The 23,352-nt window shown below is 38.4% G+C and overlaps 1 protein-coding gene across 1 annotated transcript in view; it reads right to left on the bottom strand.

Annotated features, from left to right (window-relative positions):
• Positions 1 to 299: 299 nt before the first annotated feature.
• The window catches only part of lingo3 (leucine rich repeat and Ig domain containing 3), a 40,834-nt gene continuing 17,781 nt past the window's right edge, over positions 300 to 23,352 (bottom strand). The window contains exon 2 of the mRNA XM_023339071.1: positions 300 to 4,355. Within this exon, the coding sequence (XP_023194839.1) occupies positions 2,468 to 4,294 (1,827 nt within the window). The 5' untranslated portion in view covers positions 4,295 to 4,355 and the 3' untranslated portion in view covers positions 300 to 2,467. The remainder of the gene's footprint in view (positions 4,356 to 23,352) is intronic.

Genomic DNA, 23,352 nt, shown 5'->3' with positions numbered 1-23,352 from the left:
GCTGCCTTCTAATTATATCTAAAGTTTTTTTCTCACCTCAGTCTCCTAATGACCACTGTGCAAGGTCTCTAATACATTAACATTTTCCCTGCATGTCTCTATCGAGGCTCTCCACCCTCTGCTCAGTGAAAACTCCCCACCTCGACACTCTCAAAGCCAAAAATAGGCAACTGAACTGAAACCTGCTGCACAGTGAATGTCCTTTATGATTGAAGACAGCGAGCAGCCACATTTACATGACGAACATGATACAGTTAGAGTTGTGTTTACAGCTGCACTGAAGTTCACTGTTTACCAAATGATACTTTAGCAGTTTAATAACAGTAGAGCAGGAAAGTCAGATTAATCACTCAACAGTACTATAAACAGTCACATTAATTTCAATATCAGCAATACAAAATATATATTACATCTTACTTATCATATTCTGTCTACACAATTTTGGTGATCAAAGAACACAGACGGCTGTTTGTTTTAGAAATACAAAGTGTTAAAGTATGAACCAAAGTCTGTACATGCATTCGCTTTTAAAGTTTTCCGTTTTAGACCAAAGGGGTAAAACTCTTGTACAGATTTACCAAAAATAATAATGAAAAATGCAACTAGAAAATGTGTCTTCATGATTTGTCATCGTTCGTACACGTGTTCACTTGGGTCCTTAAAAAAGTGTGTTGACTCCGATGTTCGCTGTGAACAGATGTTACAGGTAGAAGTAGCTTTTCTCTTCTGCACAGGTTTTACAGTAGCGCACATGTTTCTTGGCAACCCTGGTAAAGAATAAATAACCTTAAAATTACCTTTCCTTGCAGCAGTTAATTCTCACACAGAAAAATTTGAAAAAAAAAATAATAATCTGAGAACACTAAATTAGTGGGGAAGGGAAAATCTTATATAAGGAAATCATTGTTTTTAACAAAATCCTTGGTGATACCAAAATTGGACTCCTCCTTTTACTAATTTACTACTACTAGGTATTCATATTTTACCAGCAGGGCAGCACTAATCCATGTATAAAATTTCACAAGGTCAGAGCACACAGAGAGAAATCACTGAAGAAGGTAGATTTTATGGTAAGCCATTTCTGGGTTGATTCAGCCACATGGTTTGGATCAGTATGTTAAATATTTTTATTTCAAATGTTATGGCATTTCAAAGAGTTCATGAAACCATGCAGTCTTTGTAGGTATAAAGTGCTTTTCCACCACTTATTGCCTCTTCAATTGGTAACCTGCCTGAAGTGTTTTTGTGATGAAAAAGCTCAACCTTAGGCTCATCTTAACAAAGCCCTTGGTTCCTGTTAAAGTCCCAGTAGAGCTCAACAAACTCTATAAATTTTTGTTGGTGATGGCAGGCTAATATTTTTGCTAATATAACTCACAAACAACCATCTAAGGTATGTTATAGAGACTTGGTGAAATGCCCCTCTTTGCTGCAGATCTCTAACAGGGAGATTATTTATTTAAATTAAGGCTTCTCCTCATGGTAAAATAAACATGAGTTCTTGTCCATACAGTGTATCAGTGAGTAATAAAATGGGCCTCCTTTGTTAAATTTACACAATAGGAAAAGATAACGTTATATGCTAATAATCTGTAGATCATACACACAATTTCTTACCTAAAAAAGTCTACATTTTATTAATTTGATTAAAGGCATTTTGTTTTCCAATGCAAAAAAAAAATATATATCAACAAAAAGATTGGATTTTTCCTAAGATCTCTGTGTGAGGTCATGCTTCTGCAACTAAAGATCAATTAATTTTTAGGCATTTTACAATCTATTAACCCTGGTGCACATAAATGTGGCCAGTGCTGTGCCTGGTGCTCTGTGGTCAAATTGGCAGTGATGTAGAAACTGGTACTAAGTTGATCTATTTTCAAAAATCCATTAGTAAAATCACAATCAGCATAAGCGAAGGCGTTTTAACTGTATTGAGCTCTTATTATGCACCAAATAGCTGGAATTATCTAAATATATATATTGGCAAGTCCTTGGCAATTACTGAGCACCACCATCTAATTATGTCTTCATCAGGTTGGAGTGCTTGAGTCAGTCCAAATGGAGCAGATACTGTATGTGGTCCTTCAAAAGCGAGGATGACAGTTCCTTTAGGAAAGAGGTGTGTTGGCATGACCTTCGTAAAGGTTAAAGACGTGTGGGACGGTGTGGGCTTATGTTGCTTGTCTTTTAACAGTCTGTTCAAAGTTTTGAAACTTCCTTCTCTGGAATTAAACTTATATACACAATTATATGAACAAAACAAAGAGCAGTAGAAATGTATCAAAGCATCATACTGTAGTTTGACATTTTGCATGCATACACAAGTTTCTTTCTGAACAAAACCTCGTCCTAATAAAATGTCCTGTGGATTATTGGTTTTAATGTTTCGCACAAATTTAATTTGTTCTGTTAATTTGTGTCTTAGTTTGTATCTGAAGCAGTGAAAACCACTGGGGGTTCTGCAGAATCAAATCATTTTCATGTTGAACTTTCGTGCTCCCCCCTGTCCTCCGCTGGCTGCTGGTCCGTCCACTTTTCTGAAAGAATATTCAACTGAGAAGTTGTTTTTGTGCTGTCCTCTACCCCGACTCCACACAAATAGCAGGATGAAGCAGAACAAGACCACTCCCAGAAACATGATACAGCCCATAGCTGTAGATATTAGAATGGTCTTGAGGTCAAGGGTGAACTTCAAGAACACCCTGGTGTCATTCAGATTTGTGTCGTTAAGGTCCCCAGCATAATAGGTGCGGTTGGCCATGAGTGCTGCATCCAGTGGTAGCCCACTGACTGTGAGCGTAGCAAAGTAGGTGTCATTTCCACCAGCATTGCTAGCGATGCAGATGTAGGTTCCACTATCAGTTACCTGGGCGTAGCGTATTTCTAGAGTGCCCTCTGGTAACACAGTCAGTCGCCCACTGCTCTTTGTGGTTATGCGTCGACGCTGAGGAGAAATCCAGAATATCACCGGCGTTGGCTCACCTTCTGCTCTGCAGATAAACGACACTACTTGCCCTTCGCGGGCTGAAATTTGCTGCAGTTTCCTGTTGCGAATTTTAGGTTTCTGGCAAGTAAAGTGGTCAAAAAGAGCTGAGTCGGTGAAAGCACTAAGAGCCCGGCCTTGGACTTCAACAGGGGTCATACACACAGGGGAGGCACCATCAAAATTAAGGGTCTTCCTACGCTGAAGGATCCAGAGGAGGCGGCAGTCACAGGCAAGAGGGTTTCTATCCAAGCGCAGCGTCTCAAGAGTGTTGACTGACTGAAAGGCTCCCTCTTCCAAGGTCACTAAGCTGTTGGTTGAAAGATTAAGAAGGCGGATTTGCCTCAGACCACCTAGTGCATAAGGTTGAACTACTGCCAGGTTAGTGTTCACCAGATGCAGCTCCTTCAGTCTGATGAGATCCCGCAGACCCCAGGACTCTAACACAGTGATTGGATTATAGGAGAGGTTGAGGCTAGTGAGGTGAGCCAAACTACGAAGGGCAGAGGTGGGCACAGAGGTGATGTTGGTGTGAGTAATGGACAGCCAAGACAAATTAAGGCCTTGAAGGCTATGAGGGGAGATATATTCCAAAAAGGGCCAATGATCAATCTCCAGACCTCTAAGATTTCCAAGTTTTCGAAAGTTCTGGTCGTCTAAGGAGGAGATGCTAAGATACCTGAGTCGCAGAGTCACCAGGTTGTGCAGATAGGATAACGATTGGCTGGACACCGACGTCAGGTTGCATCTCTCAATTGTCAGCTCCTTGAGTCCTACTAATCCCAGAAAAGCCTTGTTAGAAATGTAAACCAGATCATTGTCACCAACCTCCAGGTTCTTAAGACTTTTTAGGTCTTGGAAAGTGAAGTCCAAAAGAATTACAATCTTATTTCCACTCAAATCTAAGGAGGTGAGGTTGGAGAGACGCGAGAAAGCTCCCATGGGAACCAGTTTTAGCTGGTTACCCCTCAGTGAAAGTGACTGCAAGTTCTGAAGACTTGAAAACGCATTTGGCTCCAGGACACTGATCATGTTATCACTGAGTTCCAGCTTCTCCAGGCGTGTATATGGAAGCAGATCATCCTGTTCTATCCAGCGAAGTTTATTCCCACTTAGGTCCAAAACTTTGGTGTCAGGCGGGATTCCCTCCGGCAAGGAGGACAGACGTTTACCAAAACAGGACACAGTCTTCAGCTTCGCAATGCAGTCACAACGCAGGGGACATCCTTGACTTTGGGTGGAGGACACTGTGATCATAAGCAGCAAGAAGAGGAAAGGCAGCAGCCAACATACGCCCAGGCCAACCCCCATGGCCCTCCTTTCTGCTTCTTCCTCCGACTCCTGTGTGAGTTTCAATCACTGGGTCTGGCACCTGAGCAAAGGGATAGAGGGAAAAGTTGGAAAAATAGAAAATGTGAAGGTAGGAAAGAGGTAAAGAAGAAAAGGAAAAGACAAAAATAAAGATGGTGAGATCAAATTCATTTAATTTAATTCCCTTTAAGCAATCAAACATTGTGAATAGGGCATAAGTTATGTATTTTAAACTCAAATATACCTGAAAAAGAGGTCAAATTAAAGATAGAGTGCAATAATCCCCATAGGATTTGTCTATAGGTGTTCTTGCTTTACAATGGTTAACTGTATTCTGTTGAAAGCTGCAAGGATTTTAAACTAGAGATAACTCTTAATAGCTCTAGACTGAGTTTCATCACAGCTGTGAGTTAGTTATACATGTGAATTACAATAGGTAATCCATCTTTCCATGTTTCCCTCTGGCTCTTGAATTGTATATTGAGAAAGGGAAATTGTGGATCTCTTTAATTCATAAAGCATTGTGTTAGATATTACATGATAAACTAAGGCAACTGTTGACTTTAAAACAGCAAACAGACCAGCAAATGGACTTTGTCGACTTATCAATACACAGAAGGGAAACCAGCGGATTTATTGCTCCACAGAAGAAAACATAGGCCTACAAAGTGGAAACACTTGGAGGAAAGTGTCCAAGAACAACACAACACAGTCATTCACCACAGCAGAAGGTCACAACACACAATAATTCAATCCAGCCCATCATCCGCACGAGTCTCTGAGGACATAAGGCTTATCATAAGACAAGCTTGCTAAGCATGGCCCACCAATGGGTTTCCTATAAGACACACAAATGTGTGAGGTTCTCCTACCCAATGCCTCAGTCTGCTGATAGATGTCAACAGCAAAGTAGTAATCTCCCATAAACCCGGCATGAAATGCCAAATAACAGCATGGACAGTTACTCCCGGATGCACATTATAATAGGCAAACAGCCTGGTGAATCTGATAGTGTCTCACAGACACGTTAGTTCTTAATTCACAGAAAATTAAAAGGCCAAGTAATACATCACAAAAGAATGGTTCAAGTTTTTCTTTTCTTTTCCCACTTACCATTACTTAGAGATTCCCATTAGAAACATCTATAACCCTTTGTAATTAAGGGCTTTGTTGTAAATATCATTCTTAGACCTTTAAAATTAGTTTCCTGAGGGGTTTATAAAAAAAAAAAACATTAAGATGTCCACTTTTAAGTACCCAACCTTTAAACAGATACTGGAGTCACTTTACTATGTACACCTACTCAATTCATCATTGGCACAGATAGCTAATTAATCAATCACATGGTAGCAACCTCAAAGCATTTAGACTTCTACACAAAGTAAAAATGACTATCTGAAGTTCAAGCTGAGCATCAAAAATAAATAAAGGAGATTTAAGTGACTTCAAATATGGGATGGATGTTGGTGTCATAGAAGCATGTTTAAATATTTCAGACGCAGGTAATCTGCTGGGATTTTCAGGCACAACCATCTCTGAGGTGTAAAGAGAAGGATTAGGAAAAGAGAGAATATTCATGACTGAGAGTTATGAGGATGAAAACATCTTGTACACGTTGAATCTTGAGGGCAACAGTAGAAAACTTCACCAGGTGTCACCGTTGACAGATCAGAAAAAGAAACTGAGGCTAGAGTTCACACAGGCTCACCAAAGTTTGACAAGCTGGAAAACTGTTGCAGCTGAATCTCAATTTTAGCTGCAACTTTCACTTGTTGAATCTTTGTCATTAAGAATTAGGAAGTTCAGATGGGGTCCAACCTGGTACTACCAAAGTGTGACAGCGATGGTGCAAAACAAACAAACAAAAAACAGTCATATATACTATATATTTAATTCTCTCTTATCTTGCACAAATGTTTACCAGTGTTTTTTAAGATGATGTGAAGATGTTGGGAAAATGCCTTTAAAATCTTGATACATGCTTACTGCTTTGCAAAGGATTAAATAATGTCTTTCATAATGTTGTAACTTGGAACTCACTATAACCAAAGGATCCTATTTTCAGCTAATAGATGCTTACTATTTTTATAGACTCAAAAAAATTAAAACCTAAAAATATGTGACCTGATCAAAGCAGTTTGTTCTAAAATGAGAAGTGCACTGTGGGAAGAAAACAGATCCATGTGTAATATACTAAAAATCTTTGACCTTTTACCACATATTTGCAACTCACACACAAACATTTGTATTTCTATCCATTATAGGACTTTGTACTGATTTCCATTCATATTAGTAGCCATGTTTAGGCCTAACCAATACTTTTTTCCTAACCCTAACAACTACTAGTCAATTCCTAAACCTAACCTTAACAAAAACTTAATTAACACCTAAACAAACACTGTATTAGGGCTTTGCTTTGGTTCCCAAAAGACCCATTGGTCTTCAGAAGGTTAGTAAATATGCCAGAGATGGTCCTAACTAGGATAGCTAAACAATTACACACACACACACACACACACACACACACACACACACACACACACGCACACACACACACACACACACAGATTATGTCTTTCTATCTTCTTCATTCATTTGTATAGCCTATTCTAACCCAAAACCCCAAAACACACAAAGGTAATTTAATGGCTGTGAAGTGACAAAATTGTGAAAAACTTAAGAGAACTTGCAAGTCCCTTCACACGCAGAAACATACATGATAAGATCAAACCTGCATTTGTTTGCATAAAAGTGTCACTTGTGACAGTTGTAGACAGTTGTAAATGCATTACCTTCTCTGCATTAATTCCCAATGCACAGCTCAATATTTTAACTGCTACTGTTTGTAACGTCAATGTAATGACAGAGGGATATGCGACTGGAGGAAAGGGATTCAGCTTTCATCTCGGCTGTACTGATGTAAGATACTGAATTCTAAAAAAAACTAAAACGAAACATGTGGCTTAATGTAAACTGCAGAAGTTCCTAAGTAAAACAAAAAATAATTTTGTAAAGAAGAATGACTATGACGGCTGTAGTGTGTTTTGATTGATGATAAAGTTGATAAAGTAAAACCTACAACACTAAAAATTATTTACTTGGCATGAGATTAATGTGTGCAAAAACTCATCCAACAAGATGTGTGACTGCCAAAACCTTCATGCCAAGCAAGAAGGTTTCTGCTCTGAAACAAAGCCAGACATTGGATGAAAAAAAGTAGGTGCTTAAAATTGTCACATTTCCACATGTTCCATTTCCTTCCATCCCGCCTTTGTCACGATTCAAACACACCTCTTCTTAATCTTCTGTTTTTCATAACAATCTGTGATGCAGCTGTCCAGCATCCCTCTGCAGGGATTCTGCGTCTGTCTGCTGACCTCTCCTGAATGTCGGGATCATCACTCATCCTCTGCACAGATGATGTTCATTTGCGCCTGGCTCCTATGTTGCCTGGTAATGGAGGTATTCAATACCTTTTATTTCTCACTTCTGCATCTAATTTCCTGCCCGCCACTGCATCTCTGCCTGGTAGGCTTTGTGGCAACATTAACATCCTGTTCTTTTTTGCATGACGCAAAACTGTCACGATCAGACAGATGGTGACTGTCAGTCACCGACAGAGAGAAAAAGCAAACATGGAGGCATTATCGGTGCATTCAAGATGCACACATCCAGTGAAGTCTACTGGAAAGTTAGCTTTTACTTTTTTCTATTGCCAGGCAACAGCTACTCCTCTTGCCCATATTCTGTGAACAGCTTTAGTGTCTGATAGAGGTGGACGATACTGGGAGTTTTGTTGTCTATTCGATACGGAGTAAATGCAGGGCCAGTATCACCGATACCAATACCGATACTTTTTCATTTTTAAGCTTCATAGAGCCAAAGGATCCAAAAGACCTAGGATGTAATTTCGTCAAACATTGTACGGGACAACAAAATACTTTAGAGGGCTGACAAACCACGATACAGAAGAATTAACACACCACAACAAGTGCAGTAAACAGTTTCAAACTTATTCTGTTTTTCAAGTTGAACAATACAATAAAATAATGCAAAGAATAAAGATTTTCTTCCCTCCAGTGCACTTCTGGCTTTAAACAAAATAAAAACAATGAAAATGAAATAGAGAAAGTATAAATAAAGAAAGAATATGTTCTCCCCTGTTTGGCTGGCACCACTGAGCCACATGACGGTGCAACAACAACAGACAATAGAGGGTGGAGGTGCACTGCTCCGTGAAGTGTGACAGCTCAGCGCTGCTCTTACAGATCGAGAGCAGATGTTGATGAATCCGGGTGTGCAGCAGTCAGTGAGTGCAGGAGAGAGAAAGAGCTCGAGTATCGATCTTTTTACATGAGCATCTTTCAATATCAATACCAGCATTGTTATCGATATTATCAATATAAGGATGGATTTGCCCACCTCTAGTGTCTGAAGTGATCCGTGCTGAAGATGCTTCATAGTTAGAAAGATGATTGGACACTTGGATTTTTTCTGATTTACTTTACATTCTGCCATTGATGCTATTTCTTTCTAAAAAAAAAAAAATGAAATATTGAATGATGAAAAGTTCTTTACACTTTGATTCTCAACAATCAGACTTTCTGACAATGTATTGAAGCAGTCTTCGTCTATAGATGTCCAAATATCTTGAAACAGTTTTACTTCTTCCACTTACTTTTAATCTATTTCATAGAGCACTGCATGCAAAAAGAACCAGAAGCAACTGGATGACAAAAGAAGCATAAGGTCTCAAAAACTTTTTTTTTAAAGAAAAAAATCCCCCCAAAACAATCACTGACATCATTATTGGTGAGTGAGTTGAGAAGATCACAATTACAACACTATTTATATAATACTGAATACATTAGGTTCAAATTTAATATTTATGTCTTAAGAGTTTTTGAGAAAAATATTGTTTCTTTGCTTTTATAGAAAACCTGTTGGCTTTATTGTAAGATAAACTAGATTTAACTGTAAGATAAATTGAATCCCATTAAATTTGTGGGGAATTTTTAATTTAATTGTTGAATTTTTAGATATTAACATTTTAATTCAACACTATATTTATGGTAAAGAATGTTCTTGTTTTCCAAAGTGTAAAAAAGAAAAATGGGAAATACTATTTTAATGAAACAAAATGGCTTCAGGAAAAGTAGAAAAATTAGACGATGGAGGACAGAATCTACGAATTGTGTTTTTTGTAACAACTTAGCCTCAGAGCAAATGTTCTTTATACATTTATAGCTCTAATGGAAAATCAAAGAATAAGTGCGACAGTTTGAGCGTAATGTGTGACTTGTAAATGCTTTAAATGTGGAAAACCCTTTGCTAGAGATTGCCTATTTGCAGGACACGGTGCTGGAGTTTCTCTGTGTGTGTTGCAGACAATCCGACTTCAGTGCATCCAAAGTGAAAGACAGACTGCAAGTGAAAATCAAAGATAAAGTCCTCCTCCTGTCCTGCCCTTACTTGCAATGCTTGAGACTGTGGATTACACTTGTCAGGTTCTTGTCAAGCTGTACAAACCTAATTCTATCTGAAGCATTGAAATACTTACAAAAGAAATGTTTCCTCTGTCCAACTGAGCCACACTGGACTATGGCTGAAATATTTATTTACCAAAACAAAGCATGAAAACACTTCATTTCTGCCTGACATTTAAAAGCATGAATGTCGCAAGGGCTATTAAAATTCAAGTGAATGTCTCAAATGCATATTAGCCTTTTTTCTAAATGTTAATGAGCATGAATAAACCGCCGCCTCCTAAAAGTCACATTATAATATTTAGTACACATCTGTTTGAATGCATCGCATCAGCAGAGGACAGTTTATGTTCTGGAGCTGACAAAAACAACTGGGAATGTGATGCTGTTAAAATTTCATTAAAAAAGCTTTTGTAATGAAAATGTTGATGCCTTTTACTTTCATGATCTGTCACACAACACATGAATGCACAACATATTGGAGCCGATGATGCAAACACATGGCTCATTGTTGTTTCATGTTTGATTTGAGAGGTCTCATTTTAAGCAGCATTATGGGCCAATTTTTCTGCTTATGAGAACAGATTAGGTACCTAATTTTTTTTAAAATAAATTCTTTTGTTTTGGTGACCACCTTATTGTGTTGTGTCTGCAGGAGTGTCTAAAATGCCCAACATGTATATTTTATTTATCATTATCACAGTATATACAAATTATTTTTAAAAAGAGAGATCTTACACCAACATATGCCAACTTCATGTTATAGCTTTACAAAGCCATTAGCATGGCCCAAAAGGTGTTTTCAGTTTAACACGGTTTATATGTCAAAGGTTGTTAGCACAGTTCCTTTGCACCAAGAAGATCTGGATTGGAGTCCTGACCAGGGACTTTTTTCATGGACTTTGCATTTTGCCCCTGTGGATGCTTGGATTTTCTCTAGATGCTACACTCTCACTAAACTGAACTTTGTTTTGATCATCTGAATGCATGATTGTTTGTCTTCTGCGACATTGTTGCAGATTGATAGATTGATGATCTGTGCAGGGTCTACCTCGGCTCTTTCCCAGTGACTGCACAAGATAGGCAACAACTGTCCCTTGATCCTGAATAGATAATGGATGGACAGACAGATGGATGGATTTCCATGGACCACAGAGGAACAGAGTATTACCCCTACACCACTTGTTGCTGTGCACTTCTCCACAGATGGTCACGATGAAACAGAAACAGATAAAAACTCAAATTAAAAAAGCACCACTCATCAATGTTGTAAAAGCAGCTTTGTTTCGTAAATTTTATAAGTTACAAGCTACACATGTGTGAGGCTGCTGTCTGGTAGCTGACTATTTGGGGATATAGCAAGACTAACTAGCTAATTTTAGCTTGGCTTACTTGTTTTACTGTACAAAGATCAAAACTGCACAATGATCTAATATTTTGTGCAGAAGGAACGCCACTTGTAGCTATCTATTAGATTCAACCTGTTTTTCCTATAAATTTGGCCTAGACTATGTGATATGTGTACCATACCATGTCATACTTTTTTGCAGCAATAGTATGTTTATCTTTCTTGTTTTGAATAATTCAACTAGATTGTTATTTAACTTCATCTGCTGTTTCCAGATTGAATTCATTTACAATGTTTATCCTACATAATTAACGGTATCTTTAAAAATTTAATACCTGTTTGAACATGTAAAGTGGTAAACATCCCTGATTTTGACTGCTGCTGCGACAGCAAACGTGGGTCCTTTTTCAATCTCTTAAGCACAGATGGTTAAGTAGGTGATTCGCAACTGTTGTGCTCTTTGACTGCAGCCCAATTACCATCCAGACGCCGCAGATACTTAGCAAGAGAAGGAGGTAGAGCAGGGGGGCTAAAAATGCTTAATGCGGGTTAGATTTAACCAGAAGAGCCTGATTTAGACTGTGGAGTGGGCTGCCACAGCAGGAGGCTCCGACACATGTTCTGCTACTTTACTCTTACAAAAACTCCTGCATCACTTGTTTCACTGACTAGACAGCAAAATTAGCTCATGGGCATCATCTCAACACTGTGTGATATGTGAATTTAAAATAGCTGTTGTCCAGCCAACCTGATGCTCATGAGACATATAATGTTAATGATGTAAAAGAAAAAACAATCCAAAAAGTTTCTATTAAAATAAGTCTCCATAAACACAGCATTTAAAGCACTATGGTGGTAAATGTAGATATACAGATAAGTTAAAGAAAAATAAATACACTAGGGACAAATAATAGCACAAATGCTTGTTGGCTATTATGGGAAAGAAACCATTGTGAAAATAGTACAAAATAAATCCACCCATGATCCATCCATGTCTAAATCTACAGTACAACATGAAGTGAATATACCAGAGAGACAATCATGCTGCAGGTATTGGAAACAACTGACAAATGAGCAGCTAGTGTGTTGTAGAGTGTGTAGGTGTTGCCAGGAAAATCACACAGGCTGAAGTACAACATCCAAAGAGGCTCCTCAAATGGCTGCACTCACTCATTTCTACCCTGCCCACTCATTACACTTTACATAAACCAGATTCTGTTTGTGCTAGAGCTTCCATGTCTCTATGTGGGCATGTGTGCGTGTGCGTGTGTGTGTGTGTGTGTGTGTGTGTGTGTGTGTGTGTGTGTGTGTGTGCGTGTGCGCGTGTGTGTGTTGTGTATGTGTGCGCTCCACTGAAGCGTCCCTCAGTGAGAAAAAACATTAGTCATTTACACTGAGGGAAGCCATTGTCAGTGTCCACAGGGAAACCTCGAAGCTCCAGGCGGCTCAAACACACACATACACAGGGAACATTACAAACACTCAAAATCACATTGTATAAGAGAAAGAGCCCAGGGCTAAAAGTGACTGGGATGCTTGTTCCCTTTAATGTCCCTTCCACCTTGCAGTGTAGTGATGGATCGTTGTTTCTGGCAGGGTCATGCCACCCACCATAGGCAAGGACAGCCAGTCGCTGAGTGAGGAAGGAGAAGCTGTGGGTGATAACCATCTATGTTTTATGCAGATGTGAATAAATGTGTTGCTTGGTGGCAAAGAGGAATTAGTGTTTAAATCAGGGAATGTGTATGCACAGTGCCTTGTAAATGCAGTCGTGCCCCTTCAACTTCCCCACATTTTATCATGTCACAACTACAAACTTCAGTTTATCTTGCTGGGATTTTCTGTGAAACACCCACAGAACGCAATGAATCTTAGTCAGTTGAAGCAAAATAATTTAACAGATACAAAAATTGGCATACTGTATGCATCTTTTCAGACTCATATTAGAATATATGGCTGGTCATAACATATCCTGTTGTTTGAACATCTCTTGAAGCATTGTTCAACTCATGATAAAGTGAGTAAGGAAAACATTAATCAGAGAAGAACAAAAACAACCCACGGTATCTGTGGAGAAGTTCTAGAGCGTTCTTCTAATCTGGCCTTATAAAAAAGCAACAAACAATGTATTTTGTTAAAAGAAATGTGTAAGAAACCCTGCTTAGTTAACCACAAGTCATAATGTGAACACAGAAAACACAGTGAAGAGGGTGTTATGTTCAGATAAGAACAAAATTTGACGTTTTGGACTACTGTCTACAAAACTAATTCTGTTCCTGAGCACATCATCCCTACTGTGAAACATGGTAGTGGCAGCCCAATGCTGTGAAGATCCTGTTTGTTTTTTTGTATGAACAGGGATACCACTTAAAATAGATTAGAGGATGGTAGAGCTAAATAAAGGGCAGTTCGAAAATAATAATAATAAAAAAGAAACATTAAGGAAATACAAAACTGGAGATGAGATTTGCCTTCCAGCAGAATATGAAGCTACATAAACGCAGGTCTGCAATGGGAGGCACAGATCAAACCATGTTTATGTGCTAGCATGAGGCCAGGCGTAAATCTAAATATGAATCTGTGGCAAAATTTGAAGATTGTTGTTTGCAGATATTCTCCATTCAATGTGACTGAGGTAGAACTATAAGGAAATAATTTGGAACTCCTAATGTACAAAGTTGATCGATCTAACCCAAGAGGCTTACAGCTGTATCTGCACCATTTTTAAAAACATGCATTTGTTTCCTATTATATCACAATTTTGCCCTTTTTTCCATTATTTATCACATAAAAACCCATTAAATTTTGGATGACTCGCATTACATGAAAACAGTCCAATCATTTCTTAGATTCCCAACAGATATATCGGAAACTTTCAGAATAACTCATGATGACTGATATAAAGCAGCGGTTGGGTTTGGATGTTCATTACAGCAAGTTACAAAAAGGCAGTAGGGGAGATTCCTGAACTGCAGTTTTGTTCTTTGGAAAGGATAAGCAGGGAAACCAAAGGGCACGTAGAGGTGATTAAGAATGTGCCTTGCCATGTGTTGTGAATCTTTAATGAGAGTAAACTGTTTCAGGGCTCATGGGAGAAAGGCTTCAATGAACAGAAGCTAAATAATTGACGACGTTTTGCTACATGGTCATGACCCACTGGCATGCTGGGCTGACCTCACCTGGAGCAGTAATTGCCAAAAAAAACAGACTGAGCAACAAAAACAATGCATTCCACCTACAACATCATACTCAACTCTGCTGCAAACTTTATCTCTTTTCTTGTTATTACGACTGATGAGGTTTTCAGTCAGCTTATTATTCGGAAGCTGGAGATTAATGTTGACAATTACAAACAGTTTGCAGAGGTGTAATTAAAATTCATGTCCAATGATAAAATTTTAATTAGATACTGAGTTGTTTTTTCGACATAATGTGGAGGTTTTGAGGCCTATCCCGTGGCTCATGTGCAATATATTTAAAAAGTCACATGGGGAGCTTCTGCAGATTTGCTTATTTTTGGCATTAGTCTGACATTGGAAAAGGCTACACTTTTAGAAAGATTTACACGTCAAAACGTGTAAATCTTACGATAAAAAGCATCTAGAAACACAAACAGCAGTTACTTAGACAATTCACAACTGGACGACCTTTCAAAACAAAACATCGGCAGAAACAAATACACAGTAAAACAGAAAAGGACTGCTTTGCAGATAAATACCATACAAATGTTAAACACACATATTGATCTGGTGAAAATATAAATAGTCACACTTGCCTCATTTATAAGTTTTTGGATTCCTGGACATTATAAAAAATATTATCTAATCGATACCAAGATTTAAAAAGAGACCAGTGCAACATCAAAATGAACAGCGGCGCATTACTCAAAGCCTGTATTGATTTAACAACTCAGAAAAAAAACTACTTGGTATTTCCAATGGAAATATAGTGTTAATAGAACCTACGTGCTCACTATTGTTAATTTATAGTAAATTTAACATTTTGTCTATCTGGAGAATTCAGTACTGCGGTAAAGAGGAAACTATTGATGCGCATTGATCTGACAAAGGGTTCAAAAAGTTTGCAATATTCAGGAAGTATTAGTAATAAATAATGTGGCGTTCTCTATATACACCACAGGGTTTTTACAAGTACATGCTACTAAAGAAAAATGTAAATAAAAAAAAGGTCTGCAAAATAACAGGTGAAATGTAATTGGTGAATATTCAAGTGGCCTCGTAAAAGTCTATCCGACAATGCAAAATGATTATTGACAAGCAGAATTAGTATGCATGGAAATTGAAATATATCCTAAAAAATAATGCATCTAGGCAAACCTTGGGATGGCAATATTATACACAACAATTCTATGGTGACAAATGTAACTCTGCATACTGGTTCAGCGCTAATAATGCGGATAAAAACACAAATATTCAAACTTTGAGGGAATCCTCTTCATGTGACTGTTATACAGCAACAGAGTGTCTTCAGCCAGAGGCTTCTTCAGCTCCACTGCAGCACAGACCACTACAAGACAGCGCTCCTGTCCACAGAAATCAGCATCTACAACAACTCTTGGAAAAGAATTAAACCGAATCTGTGGGTTTTCTGATCTCATTCACACATTTTCTGTATACAGAATGAGGAAATTGGTTTGTCCAGCTGAATAATAATTTTTTATCTACATTTATTATGTGCAACATTTGTTTGGCTGGTTTTAAAGCAGTCTGATCAATAACTAGACACAAAGACAGGTAGCATTGAAAATAGGAATGTGGCAAAATTCAAAGGTGAGACTGATAGTTATGAAGAAAATGACTACTATAAGTGCTCCTGAAAGTACTTCTGCAGTTTTGATTTTGTTAGATATTTAACTAGATAGAGTATTTTACATGCAGTAGTTCTTCACCCAAGGCTGCATTTACTGGAAGGCGTGTAAGACGTGAAGACGAACATAAAACCTTTTACGAAGTGATAAATTATACATTTTTCCAAGTAAAAGTGGGTGTATTTTCTTTTACAATGCAGTCTGAAAATGGCTGACTATAAATCTACATATTAAATAGTCAAAGTTTCTTTATCAAGTTTATTGTAGCCCCTGTATTTCTGGAGATTTTATTTGTGAAATTCAAGTACAAGCAAGCAGGTGGACCTGTTGTTCACTTTGAAACTCAATTTTCTGACAAGGTACGAGGTGATTTTTGTTTTTATGTATTAGCACTGAGGCATGTTCACAGCTAAAGGTAAAATAAATAAAAAAAACAAGCTTCATACAAAAACACTCCCACGCAATCTGAGCCCTCCGAGCGCAGTCAGTTTGAGTTAATACAAAGAGATCTGCGGCTCCAAAGAACATCGAGTCTGATGCCACACTCTGAGGGGCCACAGGCCATCACCGTAATGGAGGGTGAGGCGTCCTCCTACAAACACGTCCGCACACTCTTTTGAGGCTTATTGAACAATCAACAGCGTTAGTGCTCCGACACACAACCTTGCACACTTTCATTAGTAATGTTCTGTAACAGTGATTCATTACCGTGCTCCATTAGTTTCGGCTGATTATACGGGTGGCAGACTTATTTATCTTCTGCTTGTTTATTTCATGGCTTCATGGCTGGTTGAAAGCTCACGCTGAATGGACTAATGATGACTGAAACTCCAGATAGTAATCGCTGATGGTGCCGGGTTTTTACCATAAGTATAATTTTTTTTCAAATTCATTTTGTGAGGATAATCCAAAATTTATCTTTTGCATTGAAATTATTGCTAAAAGACTGGAAAATGTTTAATTTTCCCCACCCTGATGAGGCTTGTACAAATTCTAGGACAGAGTTAGCAGACAATTGGTTTGACTTTAGCTTAAAGAGGAGGAAATGACTGCTTCCCTCCCTACACCAAGCCACATGACCAATCAAGACATAACACTCCAGGCAATTAGCTGAAGAAATGCTGGTTGAAAAGCTGCAGAAGAACAGTTACAGTCTGCATCCAACAAAGGGCTAATTGGCCCTCTGGCTCTGGTCTTATATTTGTTGGACTGACATAAAAAATTTCTGACCCAACAAGCAAGAAAAATAACCACATTTCCTAACATGTCAAACTCTTCCTTCATTTTTAGTGCCGCTTTTCAATTTCTCAAAAAAATAAAAAATAAAAAAATAAGTCAGTGTCATTCCTTTAATTGGAAGCCATGTCCTTTTGGTAATAAAAAAAAGAAAAAAATGAAACTAGCTGGCCCCCTGCAGCTCTGGAACAAGATGGATGTCACAGAAGAACCACCACTACTGTCAGCGACCCGTCGGTGTTTTCAGCCAACTTACCATGAGGACTGACTGCCCACTAATGGCAGCTGTCCCAGTAAATGTCCAGTTGCTCACTCTGAGACCCCATGCCCTGCGTTTGTCATTCAGCCAGCAGTTTTCCACCTCAAGTCCCCCTTTCAGGCTACACACACAACTTTAGCAGGGATGAAAGTGACATCCTACAAGGAAACTGAGGACATAATTGGGGGCGCTGGGAGAGCGGGCAACTGTTCACGCTTAGTGAAACAAAACAAAAAAAGCTTCATCTGTCCTTGTTTGAATCAGCCAGAGCTGTTTGATTAAAAAAAATTAGAAACCTTGACTTTGTTTTCTTTGATTTTGTTTTCCTCATGCAGGGAAAATAGTAAACCAGTTTGAATGAGCTCCATGTCTGTGGGAATACTGATCAAATAAAAAATTGAGTAGATGCTTCCATCCATTACTCTATGACTCTGTCTTCAGAGCAAATGGCTGACAGCCATCTCCGCTGCTTTGATTGCTCAGTATGCATGGCACCTGCTCAACATATCACTTTACAACACTCTCTTCCATTCCTATTATGCTGGTCTAATAGAAAGCTGGGACCAATATAAGTAATAACTCAATTACTTGTTTCCCACTTTATCAGTGAGCTCAGACGAAGCAGGCTGGTTGTAATTTGTGCACCGACAATTCATTATCTGGCTTTATTGCTTACAGAGAAATATACAAATAATGGCTTATTTGAGCAATTATCCCACAAAGAAGTAAGTGAAGTGTGATAAATTATTCTGAAGACATAATGTGAAATTACTCCTTTGTAAATGGTGTTTTATGCATAAAGATTTGTTTAATTTGTCTTAGGAGTGGAAGCCCTAATCTGGGAATAACATCATAACCCACCAGAATGCATTGAGACTCTAAATTGAAAAAACCTGTAGGATTTTCTGCTCTTTTTCAAAACTGGAGCTTCAGACTGTCAGCATTACCTGACAGAAGAACTAAAAAACATGCTGACAAATATCTGCTGTACAGAATAAGCTTGCCACTGCATGCTAATATAATACGTTCTGGACCTGCAACTTTTACTACATTTTATCTGCCTGACTTGAGATGGAAAATACATTCCAAACTTATCATGGCTGCACAATCAACATCTCAGTGAACTGTTTGGGCTGCCATAAATATGACAAACCTGAATAATTGCCATGCTGCCAAAATCTCCATGCTAGTAATATATATTCTATATATTCGACTACAATTAAGTATTTTAATTGCCAAAAACAGCAGATGTGGCCGGGTGTAGCATGTTTTTTAATGTGTTGCTGAGGTGAAAACAATGGTTTTTCATAATTTATTTTTTTAGTAACTGCAGCATGCAGTCTATATGTACACAGTCTCCATATATTCACCAACATTACAGCTTATCACATGTCGTCCTAGCACTTTGCAATCCAACCTATAGGCTTGTTGGATAAATAAAAATTTGAAGCTTTCGGGGAACCTGTGATTCTCCTGGTCTGAGTTTTACCTTCATGTGTTGTTCTGTTGTTCTTTTTTTGCAAATTAGTAGAATAAATTAACAATGATCCTTAACTTGAACTAATTTCTCCTTTACTTTGATTACTCAATGTACACCATGGTCATATATGATCATCAGAAAGCTGGGACAAGAGCTCTAAACTCAATTTCTTGTTTCCCACTTTATCACTAACTCGGATAAAGCAGCCTGTTGTAATTTGTGCAGTCACAATCCATTGCTTCCAGAAATAAATTGACAAAAAAAGACATTATTTAGTAAGCTAAGTTTCCAAAATCGTCCCATTGATCCAACATAGGACCTATTTTTTTTCTGCTTGAATGGGGAGCTGTTAGTAGCGAGAGTCAACAGTGGCCATCAATTTTAAGTAAATTCTTCCCTCAGTTCACAACTAGAGTTGTTTGTAATTACAGTAAAATATCCAATGCTGGAAGTGAGTGTTATCTGTATCTCTGAGGTCATATACTGCATTTCCTCTCTGAATGACTCGTCTTCCTTGTCACCAGTCATCACTTCAAATCCTGGCTCTTTTCCTTACCAAACAGGCTCAGCTTTTTTGTCACTCCAACATTGCCTGCCATCACCATGGAGGAGACACAGGAAGGAAGCATATAAGGCAAGACAAGGCATCTTTGCCACTAATTTTACTCTGGATCCTTTCACACTAAGGCAGGCAAACACAAATGATTTACTGTATGGGTTCCAGCTTACAGGCATCTATACTGACACACTAACAGCAATCGGCACATGAATTTAATCCCTTTACAGCAAAAACTTGAGTTGTTGAAGAGAAGATAGAGATCTGCACAACACTGTAAAATATCAAATCTATTTTGTATTTAGAGGAAAAATTATTTCTTCTTTATTTTCTTTTATATTTGGTAGATCATGTGGAAGCAAGAATTTGCTTGACCCTGACTAATCCTCCTTGAAGCCCGCAGGCTTTCCATGTCTTTATTAAGGATCCTGTCTTTTCTACTTCTCTTTCACCGCCTGCTGTAAGCTCATCAAGTGGTCCAATTACAGACAGTTAGCATGAGTCAAGAAGACGGGTCTCACATATACATCGCAGTTGCCCTTTTATTCAAGATACAAAGTAAGAAATCTGCTATGTTTAGCAGGGGATTAAATTAATGTTGCAGACAGAGTGTGCATGAAGGCCTCATTTCCTAAACGTTTTTACATGACTGTCAGGGTTAGAGTTTCAGGTGGTAATCTAAAACCGTCATGGAGGTCCCTTGAGAAAGAGGTCTGACTAGCGGTGCAAGTCGGCAAGTCGGGAGCAAGCGAGGCAGTGTGCAAATTGAAAGTAATCTTTAGGCCTGGCCTGCGGAGCCTGTAAATTCACATCTATTCATAATTCATCACTCAACAGCCAGGAGGGGGAGAACATTCTGTGTAATAAGGCAAGAAGAGACATCTTTAAAAAGGGACAGAGGAAATCAGGCAGAATCAGCCGCAACGCCACTGAGGGTCTGAGGTGAGAATGGAGCTTGTTATAAGTCGGGGCAGACTTTTATGGACATGGCAGATTAAGTCTGAGGAGTTCACATTGTTTCACATTGAACTATTGGACACCAAGAAAGGGGATTAACTGGCTCAGCTATGGTCAGTCGAGTTTGATCTGCCAACAGCCCAGTCAGATAACTTTTAAAGTGTAACATGTGTTGGAAAATTTGTTATTTGTTTATTTAATCTTGGCATGGTCGAGGACCAATGGCAGAGGGTTCTGTGGGTGTGGAAATGTCTGGATTGTCACACAGAACAGTGTGGAAGTTGCTAAAGAGTGTTGTAGTTTCTTTGGCAAAGAAGATGGAGCCATCCTTGAAAGCAACATTGAGAAGAGGACATGCCAATGAACATTATGCAATTTAGAGAATCCTTAACGTAACCAGATAGATAGCTTCATTGTATGGAAAGTCCCTGTTATTGTTGTTCCTCCCTTCCTATTTTGTACACATTTCTAGGAGAATTGTTTGCAAATCTGCATTGTGGGCTCTGCTCTAGGGTTGGTGCTATAATTTCTGAACATCATCCAACAGACTTCTCAGAAAGGGAACACATGGGAGAAAGGGAAAAACAAGCAAGAACTGCTTCTATGAGTTCACTTGACAGAAACGTAAATCATACATTTGTGTAAACTACAATTTGAATGGTCAATATTGAAAAACTAGTGAGACTTAGTTTGACAAGACTCAGTATGCACCATGTAAAATATTGGAGTACAAATGTCTGAGGATGGTGATTCTTGTTTGTACCTCACACCAAAAATACTATAGCTTCAACCAAAGAAAAGAGATTTTATGAATTTCAATCAGATATGGGGAATGGACAGATGAAGGACAGATGGACAGACAGATTGATGGATGAATAGATGGATGAACAGACAGCTGGATGGGACTGACCTGATTTTTCCACAAATGAGTTGCATACAACAGGCTCTAGCTCTGAGAATTTTGAATTCGTAGGCTTTGGATTTGAACCAAATGCAGCCGGGACTAAAACAGGAGAAGTGTAGTTCTAATCTAATAAAAAGCCACAAAGGATCTGAAGAGCCAAATGAAAGGAAATCAATGCCAGTTTACATTTAAAATAAGGTTTACCTATTGTACTACTCCGCGTTGCAATCAAAGAGCTCTTTCTCATCAGGACCTAAACTTAAATTGTTCTCTTAAAGCCACTAAATCTCCCTTGAGAACATAAGATTTATAACTCTGGTGCCTCTCACAATGGTTATTACTGGCTTTGTGTTCTCATAAATCAGGTCAGATCAATAAGGTGGTAATACACCAGTAACAACTGGGTTCTACATAGTAAGTTTTTTTTTAAAACCCTCATATTTTTAAGAGAATATTCTAGTTTTGTTTTTGGTAAGTCCTAAAAAAATCTCACCTTCACCACTAAATGAAGTTTCCCCAAAAGACACTAAACTAGTCTTTCTGCTGCTTTATGGGCGTTGATATAAAAGAAGCTTTGTCAGGCTCCGAGGGTGTTCAAAGATGTGTTACAAATCTCTTTATTTTGTTTTCTCGAACTTTGAGAGACCTTTTTCATATTCTTAAGGCTCATTTGATCCCTTCCTGTAGTGAAAACACGAGTTAAATCCACTTTGTCACTTTCATAACTCTAAATCCAGCTTAAAAAACTGTTTTTACCACACTCCAATAAAATGTCATGTCTTTTCAGAGCTACATTTGCAACAAACTGCAAAAGAAATTGATGTATTCACCGTATCCAAAATTAAACCCACTGCCTCACAGTAACTGGAGCAGAAAAGCCAGCTCACACTTTGGACCTTTTTTTTCTGCAGAAGCCCCTCAGCAGCTTGAAGCTGACATTGTTAGATGACGGCAACAGCAATTCAAGATGATTGACACTGACAGACAGACAGACTTATGTTATTCTGGGTTGCTTGACAAAAATAGACAAAAAAGTGACTCTTTAAAGTAAAATGTACTTTATGGAAACGGGAAAAGAATTACACACCAAAACCATATTCCTTATCCTTCACCAGGTACATACAGGACAGACTGTGCGGCGTCACCTTGAGCACTCAGTGAAATGCCCTAATGCAGAGGCACGCACAGCTTGTCTACTGACACCACCACTGTATACTGGGGAGGTGACTGTAGCTGTCGAGGACCTTGGCCGGTCATGCAAAAGCTGGTCACCTAAAGCTGGTCACCCTCTCTCTTTTTCCCTAGAGCCAGGGAGGAAACGTAGACTAGAAGAAACATGGCAAAACAAATCCCCAACCACATCTACATGAAAAGGTTTACAAAGTCATATGAGCATTAGCGTCAAAACTCGTCAAAAATTAAAATACCCTTATATGTTGAATCACTTCATTTAATAAAACAATAGTGTAAAACTGTTTTACTGGTATGGTGGTTTTTGTTGTAAAATACTCACCCCTCTGTCTGATTAGCTGCTGACATCCCAGTTCCTATCTTACAAACATGTTTTTGAGTCCAAATGGGAGTAAATAAAAACAATTCTTTTGGATCCCTTAAGAGCTGGATCAGAAGATTTGACATCTTTCACCACTTATTTGTAATGGTAAAATTTGGTTTCAAATAGGGATTTAGCAACAGCAACAAGTGTCAAACAACATATTTTTCAACACGAGTTCTCTTCTTTGGTAGCAACTATTAATTGGCATATCTGGGACATTAACTGGTGAGCCAGACATTTAATTTTAATGCGTATCAGACTGAAATCAGTTACATCAAATGACATCAAGCATGAAATGCAAATGATTAGTCAAGTCTGTGAAGAAGTGAATTTAAATCTTTAAAACAGGAACAACCTTTAGTGAATAAGTGCAATATTCCTTTTTTATCATTTGCACTGTTTCTTTTTGTAATTTCTAATTGACATCTTTCGCTGAAACCTGGCAGTGA

Source organism: Xiphophorus maculatus, chromosome 9, assembly GCF_002775205.1.
Source record: "Xiphophorus maculatus strain JP 163 A chromosome 9, X_maculatus-5.0-male, whole genome shotgun sequence".
Taxonomy (NCBI): Eukaryota; Metazoa; Chordata; class Actinopteri; order Cyprinodontiformes; family Poeciliidae; genus Xiphophorus; species Xiphophorus maculatus.
This window is presented reverse-complemented; position numbering and strand designations above follow the sequence as displayed.